We start from the raw sequence: 14,599 nt of genomic DNA, 5'->3' as shown, positions 1-14,599 counted from the left end.
AGGTTCTCCAAGGTTTAATAGAGAGGGGCAAATTATTCAAAGTTCATCTTTTCCATTAAAAGACCAAGAAACCCATTAATACAAAAGAAAGCCCATTAAATCTTATTAAAGTTCAATAATTACTAAATTCACACTCTGTCTCTCAGTAACAAAGACAGTGTGAGATTCAGGCTTGCTGTGAATTGAAAGAGATCATACTCCAATACCAATACTCACTGGGGTCCCCAGCATGGTGTATGTCTTCCCAGAGCCTGTCTGCCCGTAGGCAAAAAGGCAGATGTTGTAGCCTTTAGCAGCTCCAGACAATACTTCAGTCCCCAAATCCTGGAAAATCTGTCACAACAAAAGTAGAAAGCACATCAATGTAGTTCTTCCCATACCAGATTAAGGAACCATATTATTTTAAAATTTATAATGTCCAGCATTGTGCCCGGCATACAGTAAGCACTTTAAAATATATTTGAATAAATATATTTTCCTTAGCAATCTTTTTTCTGAAACTGAATTGATTCTTGAGATACTGTAGGGAATTTATAGTCACCTGTGTTTGAAACACTTTATTTTTAGATTAAAAATAACCCAAGGATTAGTTGGAAGAGCCCGCAACACTAGATCTGGGGGTCATGAGTTTGAGCCCCACGTTGGGTATAGAGATAACTTAAATAAAGAAAATTTTTAAAAACTTAAAAAATGGGGCACCTGGGTGGCTCAGTGGGTTAAGCCTCTGCCTTCGGCTCAGGTCATGATCTCAGGGTCCTGGGATCGAGTCCCACATCAGGCTCTCTGCTCAGCAGGGAGCCTGCTTCCCTCCCTCTCTCTCTGCCTGCCTCTCTGCCTAGTTGTGATTTCTCTCTGTCAAATAAATAAAAAATATATATATAAAAAAATTATTCAAAAATGAACAAATAACCCTGAGTAGTGATATATGGAATTGATGAATCACTATACTGTACACCTGAAACTAATAAAACACTGTATGTCAACTAACTGGAATTAAAAACTTAAAAAAAAATCCAGAGTTGTACTGACACTTTATTTTAAATTGAAATTCAATTAATTAACATACAGTGTATTACTAGTTTTAGAGGTAGAGTTCAGTGATTCATCAGTTGAATATAACACCCAATGCTCATTACATCACATGCCCTCCTTAATGCCCATCACCCAGTTAATCCATCCCCCCACCCACCTTCCTTCTGGCAACCCTCAGTGTGTGTCCTATAATCAAGAGTCTCTTATGGGGGCTCAGTCAGTTAAGCATCTGCCTTCAGCTCAGGACATGATCCCAGGGTCCTGGAATCAAGCCCACTGTCAGGTTCTCTGCTCAGTGGGAGGCTGCTTCCCACTTTCCCTATGTCTCCCACTCCCCCTGCTTGTGTGTGTGCTATCTCTGTCAAACAAATAAATAAAATCTTTTAATAAAAGAAGTCTCAGGGCACCTGGGTGGCTCAGTTGGTTCGAGGACTACCTTCGGCTCAGGTCATGATCCCAGAGTCCCGGGATGGAGTCCCACATTGGGCTCCCACCTCCATGGGGAGTCCACTTCTCCCTCTGACCTCAGCTCTCATGCTCTCTCCTCTCTCTCTCAAACAAATAAATAAAATCTTAAAAAAAAAGAAAAAGAAAAAAAGAAGTCTCATGGTTTGTCTCCCAAGGTTGACATAGGTTAATACCATTTATGGATCTATTGACCCATCCTCTCTCCAAACTTGTGGTAATCTGTATAGAAAACCAGAGAGGGAGACAAACCATAAGAGACTCTTAATCTTAATCTTGCTGGAGGAGATGGGGGTGGAAGGGATGGGGTGGCTGAGAGATGGACATTGGGGAGGGTATGTGCTATGGTAAGTGCTGTGAATTGTGTAAGACGGATGAATCACAGACCTGTACCCCTGAAACAAATAATACATTATATGTTAATTAAAAAATCCAGGGTGCCTAGGTGGCTCAGTGGGTTAAAGCCTCTGCCTTCGGCTCAGGTCATGATCCCAGGTCCTGGGATCCTGGGATCCTGGGGTCCTGGGATCGAGCCCTGCATCGGGCTCTCTGCTCAGCAGGGAGTCTGTTTCCTCCTCTCTCTCTGCCTACTTCTGATCTCTGCCTGTCAAATAAACAAATAAAATCTTTAAAAAAAAAATCCAACAACACATTGCTATAATTATTTTTATATCATTTAAAATCTTTCAGAGAAGGTATATATTTATACAACTTCTTATATTAACTATATTAACCATTTCTTAAATGGTTTTTGCACTGCATTAACATGTAGAAATCCAAAGAGATTTTTTTTCCTGTTTGTAGATTCAGGATACTGATTAAAATGTCCATTATAGAAAAAAAATGGAGAACTATCTGATAATGTGTTACATTAGTACACTGTTAAGTAAAATTATTTGCTAAAATTAAAAAATGAGAAAAGTAGGGCTGGAGCTTGTTATTTAAAGAGAGAGCATTCATGTAAAATATATAACTTAATGGTGCCTGGAGTTGGGGAAAGTGCTTAAGATGATTTCTCTTCCTCTAAACAGCTACCTATAGTTTAATCACTAAGAACACGTTTTGGAACTTTCTAAGTTCCAAGCCTGGCTCCTTAGGGAGGTAATCTGACCTCAGTTTCCTCACCTAGACGACACTACTTCAAAAACTAATGATGCCTTATATGGTGACTAACGTAACAAAAAAGTTAAAAAAAAAAAAAAAAGAAGAGGAACTTTCCAGAACGCTCGGTGAGACGCGGAGGAGCGGCGGCTACCCCAGCTGCGCCCAGCAACGCGCTCCTTCCCACTCCCCCACATCGGCCTCGGCCCTCTCACCGGCTGTAGAAAATGGTGAAAGAAACCACTTACTATGATGTTTTGGGGGTCAAACCCAATGCCACCCAAGAAGAACTGAAAAAGGCCTACAGGAAACTGGCCTTGAAGTACCACCCTGATAAGAATCCAAATGAAGGAGAGAAGTTTAAACAGATTTCTCAAGCTTATGATGTACTCTCTGATGCAAAGAAAAGGGAATTATATGACAAAGGAGGTGAACAGGCAATTAAAGAAGGTGGAGCTGGTGGTGGTTTTGGCTCCCCCATGGACATCTTTGATATGTTTTTTGGAGGAGGAGGAAGAATGCAGAGAGAAAGGAGAGGTAAAAATGTTGTGCATCAGCTCTCAGTAACCTTAGAAGATTTATACAATGGTGCAACAAGAAAACTAGCGCTGCAGAAGAATGTGATTTGCGATAAATGTGAAGGCCGAGGTGGTAAGAAAGGAGCAGTTGAGTGTTGTCCCAATTGTCGAGGTACTGGAATGCAAATAAGAATTCATCAGATAGGACCTGGCATGGTTCAGCAAATTCAGTCTGTGTGCATGGAGTGCCAGGGCCATGGGGAACAGATCAGTCCTAAAGATAGATGTAAAAGCTGCAATGGAAGGAAGATAGTTTGAGAGAAGAAGATTCTAGAAGTTCATATTGACAAAGGCATGAAAGATGGCCAGAAGATAACATTCCATGGTGAAGGAGACCAAGAACCAGGACTGGAACCAGGAGATATTATCATTGTTTTAGATCAGAAGGACCATGCTGTTTTTACTCGGCGAGGAGAAGATCTTTTCATGTGTATGGACATACAGCTGGTTTGAAGCACTGTGCGGTTTTCAAAAGCCAATATCTACTCTTGACAACCAAACCATTGTCATCACCTCTCATCCAGGTCAAATTGTCAAGCATGGAGATATCAAGTGTGTGCTAAATGAAGGCATGCCAATTTATCGTAGACCATATGAGAAGGGTCGCCTCATCATCGAATTTAAGGTAAACTTTCCTGAGAATGGCTTTCTGTCTCCTGATAAACTCTCTTTGCTGGAAAAACTCCTACCTGAGAGGAAGGAAGTAGAAGAGACTGATGAAATGGACCAGGTAGAACTGGTGGACTTTGATCCAAATCAGGAAAGACGGCGCCATTACAATGGGGAAGCATATGAGGATGATGAACATCATCCCAGGGGTGGTGTTCAGTGTCAGACCTCTTAATGGGGCCAGTGAATAACACTGCTGGCATTTTATGTGCAGTAGTGAATGAGTGAAGGACTATAATCATAGCTCACTACTTGCTATTGTTTTTGTTTTAATATTCAACTATAGTAGTGTTTTAAAAGTTAAATGAAGAATAAACTCAAATATAAAAGCTCAAAAAAAAAAAAAAAGAAGAAGAAATAGAGTTTTTTTAAAAAGCACCTAAAACTCACTGGGTTTTTTAGAGCATTAATTGTTCTAATATATGGAAAGCATTTAGAATAATGTTTGGAACAAATTTAATTTAAAAAAATTAAAGTTTTTCTTGTTATTACACTTTTTTCCCACTTTTCTGTATAAGGACTACTCAGTCATCTTTCTTTCTGATATCCTCATCTATTTTAAAAAGAGCTATGTACTTATTTTGGAAAATAGACACCTGAATACAGATACCATAGTTAATACTTCCCAACTTCACAGATAACTTCTGAAAAACTTCTATTTTCTATCCTACCAAAAATTTATTTCAAAAAACACTTTCATAAACCATTAAAGTAATAAATCATGAAAACTCTTCATAACTTGACGGTTTTTGCTAGAGCCTAGGGATTATAATTTCCTACTTATAATATGAAAATCATGTCATTTATAGGAGGTTACCTATCCAACAAAATATATTAAGTTCTTGGCCCTTAATGCTTTTCCACAGAAAGTCTTCATATATTTTTCCTTCTGGTTTCTCTTTTGTTTTCTATTGAGGTATATTTGCCATAACACTATATTAGTTGCAGGTATACAATATATTATTCAATCTGTATATGTATTCCACAATAATCACAAGTCATTAACATAGATTGGCATACAAAGCTACCAATTTTTTTTCCATTTTATTTATTTTTTCAGCGTAACAGTATTCATTGTTTTTGCACAACAGCCAGTGCTCCATGCAAAACGTGCCCTCCCCATTACCCACCACCTGTTCCCCCAACCTCCCACCCCTGACCCTTCAAAACCCTCAGGTTGTTTTTCAGAGTCCATAGTCTCTTATGGTTCACCTCCCCTTCCAAATTTTTTTTTTTAATAAACATATAATGTATTTTTATCCCCAGGGGTACAGGTCTGTGAATCGCCAGGCTTACACACTTCACAGCACTCACGATAGCACATACCCTCCCCAATGTCCATAGCCCCCTCCCCTCTCCCAATCCCACCTCCCTCCAGCAACCCCCAGTTTGTTTTGTGAGATTAAGAGTCATTTATGGTTTGTCTCCCTCCCAATCCCATCTTGTTTCATTTATTCTTCTCCTATCCCCCTAACCCCCCATATTGCTTCTCCATGTCCTCATATCAGGGAGATCATATGATACTTGTCTTTCTCCGATTGACTTATTTCACTAAGCGTGATACGCTCTAGTTCCATCCACGTCGTCGCAAATGGCAAGATTTCATTTCTTTTGATGGCTGCATAGTATTCCATTGTGTAAATATACCACATCTTCTTTATCCATTCATCTGTTGATGGACATCTAGGTTCTTTCCATAGCTTGGCTATTGTAGACATTGCTGCTATAAACATTCGGGTACACGTGCCCCTTCGGATCACTATGTTTGTATCTTTAGGGTAAATACCCAGTAGTGCAATTGCTGGGTCATAGGGTAGTTCTATTCTCAACATTTTGAGGAACCTCCATGCTGTTTTCCAGAGTGGTTGCACCAGCTTGCATTCCCACCAACAGTGTAGGAGGGTTCCCCTTTCTCCACATCCTCGCCAGCATCTGTCATTTCCTGACTTGTTAATTTTAGCCATTCTGACTGGTGTGAGGTGATATCTCATTGTGGTTTTGATTTGTATTTCCCTGATGCCGAGTGACGTGGAGCACTTTTTCATGTGTCTGTTGGCCATCTGGATGTCTTCTTTGCAGAAATGTCTGTTCATGTCCTCTGCCCATTTCTTGATTGGATTATTTGTTCTTTGGGTGTTGAGTTTGCTAAGTTCCTTATAGATTTTGGATACTAGCCCTTTATCTCATATGTCATTTGCAAATATCTTCTCCCATTCTGTCAGTTGTCTTTTGTTTTTGTTAACTGTTTCCTTTGCTGTGCAAAAGCTTTTTTTTTTTTTTAAGATTTTTTTTTTTATTTATTTATTTGACAGATAGAGATCACAAGTAGGGAGAGAGGCAGGCAGAGAGAGAGAGAGAGGAGGAAGCAGGCTCCCTGCCAAGCAGAGAGCCCGATGCGGGACTCGATCCCAGGACCCTGAGATCATGACCTGAGCTGAAGGCAGCAGCTTAAACCACTGAGCCACCCAGGCGCCCCTGTGCAAAAGCTTTTGATCTTGATGAAATCCCAATAGTTCATTTTTGCCCTTGCTTCCCTTGCCTTTGCCGTTGTTCCTAGGAAGATGTTGCTATGGCTGAGGTTGAAGAGGTTGCTGCCTGCATTCTCCTCAAGGATTTTGATGGATTCCTTTCTCACATTGAGGTCCTTCATCCATTTGGAGTCTATTTTCGTGTGTGGTGTAAGGAAGTGGTCCAATTTCATTTTTCTGCATGTGGCTGTCCAATTTTCCCAGCACCATTTATTGAAGAGGCTGTCTTTTTTCCATTGGACATTCTTTCCTGCTTTGTCGAAGATTAGTTGACCATAGAGTTGAGGGTCGATTTCTGGGCTCTCTATTCTGTTCCACTGATCTATGTGTCTGTTTTTGTGCCAGTACCATGCTGTCTTGATGATGACAGCTTTGTAACAGAGCTTGAAGTCCGGAATTGGCTTTCTTTTTCAATATTCCTTTGGCTATTCGAGGTCTTTTCTGGTTCCATATAAATTTTAGGATTATTTGTTCCATTTCTTTGAAAAAAATGGATGGTATTTTGATAGGGATTGCATTAAATGTGTAGATTGCTTTAGGTAGCATAGACATTTTCACAATATTTATTCTTCCAATCCAGGAGTATGGAACATTTTTCCATTTCTTTATTCCATATTCCATATTCCATTTCTTTGTGTCTTCCTCAATTTCCTTCATGAGTACTTTATAATTTTCTGTGTATAGATTCTTAGCCTCTTTGGTTAGGTTTATTCCTAGGTATCGTATAGTTTTGGGTACAATTGTAAATGGGATTGACTCCTTAATTTCTCTTTCTTCTGTCTTGTTGTTGGTGTACAGAAATGCAACTGATTTCTGTGCATTGATTTTATATCCTGACACTTTACTGAATTCCTGTACAAGTTCTAGCAGTTTTGGGGTGGAGTCTTTTGGGTTTTCCACATATAGTATCATATCATCTGCGAAGAGTGATAGTTTGACTTCTTCTTTACCAATTTGGATGCCTTTAATTTCTTTTTGTTGTCTGATTGCTGAGGCTAGGACTTCTAGTACCATGTTGAATAGCAGTGGTGATAATGGACATCCCTGCCGTGTTCCTGACCTTAGCGGAAAAGCTTTCAGTTTTTCTCCATTGAGAATGATATTTGCGGTGGGTTTTTCATAGATGGCTTTGATAATATTGAGGTATGTGCCCTCTATCCCTACACTTTGAAGAGTTTTGATCAGGAAGGGATGCTGTACTTTGTCAAATGCTTTTTCAGCATCTATTGAGAGTATCATATGGTTCTTGTTCTTTCTTTTATTAATGTGTTGTATCACATTGATTGATTTGCGGATGTTGAACCAACCCTGCAGCCCTGGAATAAATCCCACTTGATCGTGGTGAATAATCCTTTTAATGTACTGTTGAATCCTATTGGCTAGTATTTTGGCGAGAATTTTTGCGTCTGTGTTCATCAAGGATATTGGTCTGTAGTTCTCTTTTTTGGTGGGATCCTTGTCTGGTTTTGGGATCAAGGTGATGCTGGCCTCATAAAATGAGTTTGGAAGTTTTCCTTCCATTTCTATTTTTTGGAACAGTTTCAGGAGAATAGGAATTAGTTCTTTAAATGTTTGGTAGAATTCCCCTGGGAAGCCGTCTGACCCTGGGCTTTTGTTTGTTTGGAGATTTTTGATGACTGTTTCAATCTCCTTACTGCTTATGGGCCTGTTCAGGTTTTCTATTTCTTCCTGGTTCAGTTGTGGTAGTTTATATGTCTCTAGGAATGCATCCATTTCTTCCAGATTGTCAAATTTGTTGGCGTAGAGTTGCTCATAGTATGTTCTTATAATTGTCTGTATTTCTTTGGTGTTAGTTGTGATCTCCCCTCTTTCATTCATGATTTTATTGATTTGGGTCCTTTCTGTTTTCTTTTTGATGAGTCTGGCCAGGGGTTTATCAATCTTATTGATTCTTTCAAAGAACCAGCTCCTAGTTTCATTGATTTTTTCTATTGTTTTTTTGGTTTCTATTTCATTGATTTCTGCTCTGATCTTTATGATTTCTCTTCTCCTGCTGGGTTTAGGGTTTCTTTCTTGTTCTTTCTCCAGCTCCTTTATGTGTAGGATTAGGTTGTGTACTTGAGACCTTTCTTGTTTCTTGAGAAAGGCTTGTAGCGCTATATATTTTCCTCTCAGGACTGCCTTTGCTGTGTCCCACAGATTTTGAACTGTTGTGTTTTCATTATCATTTGTTTCCATGAATTTTTTCAATTCTTCTTTAATTTCCTGGTTGACCCATTCATTCTTTAGAAGGATGCTGTTTAGTCTCCATGGATTTGGGTTCTTTCCAGCTTTCCTCTTGTGATTGAGTTCTAGCTTCAGAGCATTGTGGTCTGAAAATATGCAGGGAATGATCCTAATCTTTTGATACCGGTTGAGACCTGATTTGTGACCCAGGATGTGATCTATTCTGGAGAAGGTTCCATGTGCACTAGAGAAGAATGTGTATTCTGTTGCTTTGGGATGAAATGTTCTGAATATATCTGTGATGTCCATCTGGTCCAGTGTGTCATTTAAGGCCTTTATTTTCTTGTTGATCTTTTGCTTGGATGATCTGTCCATTTCAGTGAGGGGAGTGTTAAAGTCCCCTACTATTATTGTATTATTATTGATGTGTTTCTTTGATTTTGTTATTAATTGGTTGATATAGTTGGCTGCTCCCACGTTAGGGGCATAGATATTTAAAATTGTTAGATCTTCTTGTTGGACAGACCCTTTGAGTAGGATATAGTGTCCTTCCTCATCTCTTATTATAGTCTTTGGCTTAAAATCTAATTGATCTGATATAAGGATTGCCACCCCAGCTTTCTTCTGATGCCCATTAGCATGGTAAATTGTTTTCCACCCCCTCACTTTAAATCTGGAGGTGTCTTCGCGTCTAAAATGAGTTTCTTGTAGGCAACATACTGATGGGTTTTGTTTTTTTATCCATTCTGATACCCTGTGTCTTTTGATTGGGGCATTTAGCCCATTAACATTCAGGGTAACTATTGAGAGATATGAATTTAGTGCCATTATTAGTCTGTAAGGTGACTGTTACTGTATATTATCTCTGTACCTTTCTGATCTACTACTTTTAGGCTCTCTCTTTGCTTAGAGGACCCCTTTCAATATTTCCTGGAGACCTGGTTTGGTGTTTGCAAATTCTTTCAGTTTTTGTTTGTCCTGGAAGCTTTTTATCTCTCCTTCTATTTTCAATGATAGCCTAGCTGGATAGAGTATTCTTGGCTGCATGTTTTTCTCGTTTAGTGCTCTGAATATATCATGCCAGCTCTTCCTGGCCTGCCAGGTCTCTGTGGATAAGTCTGCTGCCAATCTAATATTTTTACCATTGTATGTTACAGACTTCTTTTCTCGGGCTGCTTTCAGGATTTTCTCTTTGTCACTAAGACTTGTAAATTTTACTATTAGGTGACGGGGTGTGGACCTATTCTTGTTGACTTTGAGGGGGGTTCTCTGCATCTCCTGGATTTTGATGCTTGTTCCCTTTGCCATATTAGGGAAATTCTCTCCAATAGACCTTCTGCTCCCCTCTCTGTTTCTTCTTCTTCTGGAATCCCAATTATTCTAATGTTGTTTCGTCTTATGGTGTCGCTTATCTCTCGAATTCTCCCCTCATGGTCCAGTAGCTGTTTGTCCCTCTTTTGTTCGGCTTCTTTATTCTCTGTCATTTGGTCTTCTATATCACTAATTCTTTCTTCTGCCTCATTTATCCTAGCAGTGAGAGCCTCCATTTTTGATTGCACCTCATTAATAGCTTTTTTGATTTCAACTTGGTTAGACTTTAGTTCTTTAATTTCTCCAGAAAGGGCTTTAATATCTCCAGAGAGGGTTTCTCTAATATCTTCCATGCCTTTTTCGAGCCCGGCTAGAATGTTCAGAATCGTCATTCTGAACTCTTGATCTGACATATTACCAATGTCTGTGTTGATTAGGTCCCTAGCCTTCGGTACTGTCTCTTGTTCTTTTGTTTGTGGTGATTTTTTCCGCCTTGTCATTTTGTCCAGATAAGAGGATATGAAGGAGCAAATAAAATACTAAAAGGGTGGCAAAGACCCCAGAAAAATGCGCTGTAACCAAATCAGAAGAGACCCCTAATTGTGGGGGGGAGAAAGGGGATAAAAAGAGTTTCCGATTAAAAAAAGAAAAAAATTTAAAAAATAAAACAAATAAAGAAAAAGTATAAAAAAGAAAGAAAAAATATATATATTTAGATAAACTAGTCAAAAAACGTTAAAAAAGAAAAGGGTAAAAGTTTTTAAAAATTTAGCAGAAGAAGAAAAAAGAAAAAAAATTGAAAAAAGAAAAAAAAAATGAAGTAGCCACAAGACTAAAGAATCATGGGGAGAAAGCCATGAGTTCCGTGCTTTGCTTTCTCCTCCTCTGGAATTGCGCTGCTGTCTTAGGAATTGAACCTACTTTCCTTGATAGATGAACTTCGTCCTGGCTGGATATTTTGTTGATCTTCTGGGGGAGGGGCCTGTTGTAGTGACTCTCAAGTGTCTTTGCCCGAGGCGGGATTGCACCGCCCTTACCGGCGGCCGGACTAAGTAATCTGCTCGGGTTCGCTTTTGGGAGCTTCTGTTCCCTGAACACTTTCCGTAGAGTTCCAGAGGACGGGAATGAAAATGGTGGCCTCCCAGTCTCCGGCCCGGAGGAGCCGAGAGCCTGGGGCCCCACTCCTCAGTGCGCCCCCAGAGGACAGCACCCAATCACTCCCGTATCCCTGGCCTCTAGCCGCGCTCCGAGCTCACCCAGCCTGCGACCAGTTCAAGGTAACCCCGAGCTGAGAGTTCAGTCCTCGGCTCTGTCTCTGCAGCCGGTTTCTCCGTTCTAATACCTGCGAGCTCTCCGACACTCCGACACCCCCGATCCTTCTGTGACCCTGCGGGGCCTGGGGCCACGCTGACCCCACGTGGGCTTCACCCTGGTTTAGCCTCTGGAGCAATGTCCCTCAGTGGAACAGACTTTTAAAAGCCCTGATTTTGTGCTCCGTTCCTCCGCCGCTTGTCGGGAGCCGGCCCCTCCCCCCGCGGTCTATCTTCCCGTCGTTTTAGATTCACTTCTCCGCCAGTCCTACCTTTCAGAAAGTGGTTGATTTTCTGTTTCTAGAATTGCTGTTCTTCTTCTCTTCGATCTCCCGTTGGATTTGTAGGTGTTTGCAATGTTTAGATAAGCTATCGAGCTGATCTCCTGCTACCTGATGTAGTCTCAGGCTGCTACTTCTCCGCCATCTTGACTCCTCCCCAAAGCTACCAATTTTTTTTTTAAATCATGATAAGAACTCTGAAGATCCACTCTCCTAGCTGCTTTCAAATATGTAATACAGGGACACCTGGGTGGCTCAGTCGGTTAAGTATCTGCCTTCAGCCCAGGTCATGATCCCAGGGTCCTGGGATTGAGTCCCACTGTGGGCTCCTTGCTCAGTGGGGAGCCTGCTTCTCCCTCTGCCTGCTCTGCCAGCTACTCCCCCTGCTTTTGCTCTCTGACAAATAAATTCATTTGAAAAATATGCAATACAGTATTATTAACTATAGTCACTATGCTGTCAATTACATCACCATTACTTATTCACTTTATAACTGGAAATGTGTAGCTTTGACCCACACAGTTCTATTATAAAATGAAGTTGCTATTATAAAGAAATACTTACCAGTTTTTAATTTATCTAAAGGAATATTTATGAGAAAATGGCTTTAAATTCTATGATGTATTTTGTTTAAATATTAAATATTACTTATTTATCTTGATCTATAAATTCATTGTTAAAATAAGAGGATTCAACTGCTGTCTATTTTGTGTGTGTGTGTGTTACGTTAGTCACCGTACCATACATCATTATGTAAAACTGGTATCTAATTCAGTAACAGATACCATCTTTACTTACAGAAACAACATTTGAGTATCAACTGTGAGAATTTTATTATATAAATCAGGAATTAAAAATAGGGGGGAAATGCTGATAAAAATAATCCCACCATCTAGAGATAACCACTGTTAATATTTTGGCATATAGCTTACTCTTTCCAAATTTTGTTCTATTCCTAGATAATATTTAATGTCCCAATCTGGGTCCTAAATTCTGACACAAATATAGTAATTAAGAATACTTGAATATGATGAGAATACTAAATTAAACCTAGGTGTTTTATTTTTTATCTTGTTATAATTATTATACTATTCATAGTTTCCCTTATGTTTATGGCTAGACAATTTAGTATTTTTTATTTTAAAATTTCTCTTTAATTTTCCAAGTGGGAAGGCATGCTACAGTCCTACCCACCAGGTATCCAAATATATCTAAGCCACAGCCCAGACTCTGCTGTCCACTTGGCAGGTGCTACCTAAAGTGCAAGCAAGGTATTTAGGAAGGGAGGAAAAAGCCTCATCTGTGTCACATTTGCCAAAACAACCCCACAAAATGTCAGGAAATACTGTCCACTTTCCATAAATGTCAGGTAAATTCTGGGCTAGTCCCTCAATCCCACTGTAGATCATTCATCCTTGGGTTGCTACCCAGCATAAATTTTTACAGATGGTCCATTTCCATTTCAAGCCTGGCCAGAAGCTGATCATCATTTGGATCCTAGTTCAAGTAAGGACCAGATACCATCCCTGGTCTTTTGTAGCAGCTTTATCCAAAGGAAACAGGCAACAGCCTGTATTTAACTTTGACAGATGGAACTAGATTTCCTATTTGGCTTCTCCATATTATAAGGTGAAATACAGAGAAATTTATTTCCCATATTCATTCATATTGCAAATGTACACATACACTAAATACCATGGAAATTGTTCTTTAAACAGTCTCCAAGGAACTGGAAGTGAAAGAAACAACAGAAGTTCTGAAATACAAGTAAACACATATAAGGCCAACTGAAACCTATGCCATACCCAATGAGAGAAAGAAGAATCAATATTCTAAAAGAAACTAGTCTTGACAAGGGCAGGTCTCAGAACTAGATTTCTCTTCACCTTGGGAAGCAAATATTTATTAAAATGCCAAAAGGGTCCTACCACTGCAGGGGGCACTGTGAGAGACTTGAAAGACATTTAAAACAATGTCTTGGTTCAAAATGAGCTTACCATATGGTTGAAGAGACAGACCATGCGGTTAATAAAAAGTTCAATACTAGTACCTAGTAAAACATGAATGAAGGGTAGATATAAACGTATTTGAGAAGGGAAAATGATTGTGGGCTGGGAGAGTTACAGAAATATTCATAGCAGAGATGTCACTTTTTCTGCTTCTTAGGCATGTTTTCAGAGATGTCCCTTCTTTAAATTACATCCCGAGATAAAGGCCTCTCCTCTGAATCAACAGTGTCCCCAGGACCCCACGACAAGATCTAAAATGTATCCTTGTCATTTTAATCCTTCAGAAAGTCAGAGTTCTGGCTGAAACAATAAGACAACTGGGTCACTTTACTCTGAAAAACCTTAGACCACCATTTGCGATCTCTAAATACCTGGCTGTCAACCTTGGAAAGTTCATGCCTATGACCCAAGATCTCCCACCACAGGAACAACAAACATCCAGGGAAGTAATCCCAAAAATGGCCAAATAAATCTCTCCCCATTCCTTCATTAAAGTTACTTTATTTGAACACAGAGGTATGGGTACAAAAAGGATAGACATCAGGAGCGACATATTCTTAGCCTCAATGGAAGGGTCCCACGGGTAGTGGCAGTGGCCCATTCACATTAAGCAACCCTTTAGTGGTATGTAACTATCACTTCCTAAAATGAATACTACTCTGTGGTGAGATAAAACAGCATCTTTCTGGAGTTTCTGCTTGGTTTTTGTAAAGTAGCCCTCTTTTCACAATGCCCTATAAGGTACCTGATCCAGGAGATCCCTCCTGAAGAAGGAAGAGGAGGAGACAGAGGGCTGTAATTTTCTTAACCATGACACAGGACTAAAGACCAGAGTGGCCTATAGCTCAGACCCTATAGCTACTGTCATCATTACAGAACTAGGGGGCATTTGGAAAAGACCAAAGCATTCAGCCTTTTCCTAACTGGACTCAGTATATTGCTTTAGTCAGCAGAAAGAAGGAAGAATAAAGGGTGAAATATACATGCATTTCTATCTCACTTTCTTCTGTACTTATTTTCTATAATGTGCACACTGTAATTTGATATCACAATATATGAGCACTTCCAAATCAGAATTAGTCAACATCCCAAAAGAAAACTAGAAGACCACCCAAATGTTACTGCTGT

At 39.7% G+C, this 14,599-nt stretch overlaps 1 protein-coding gene and 1 pseudogene across 1 annotated transcript in view; one reads left to right on the top strand and one right to left on the bottom strand.

The window, feature by feature from the left end:
* STARD9 (StAR related lipid transfer domain containing 9) overlaps positions 1 to 14,599 on the bottom strand; it is a 134,614-nt gene that overhangs the window by 68,439 nt on the left and 51,576 nt on the right. The window contains exon 4 of the mRNA XM_046008707.1: positions 217 to 333. Within this exon, the coding sequence (XP_045864663.1) occupies positions 217 to 333 (117 nt within the window). The remainder of the gene's footprint in view (positions 1 to 216; positions 334 to 14,599) is intronic.
* Positions 2,711 to 4,176, top strand: LOC123944041 (annotated as a pseudogene).

This window comes from Meles meles, chromosome 6, assembly GCF_922984935.1.
Source record: "Meles meles chromosome 6, mMelMel3.1 paternal haplotype, whole genome shotgun sequence".
NCBI lineage: Eukaryota > Metazoa > Chordata > Mammalia > Carnivora > Mustelidae > Meles > Meles meles.
The sequence above is the reverse complement of the archived record's forward strand: the minus strand, read 5'-3'. Positions and strand labels throughout refer to the sequence as shown.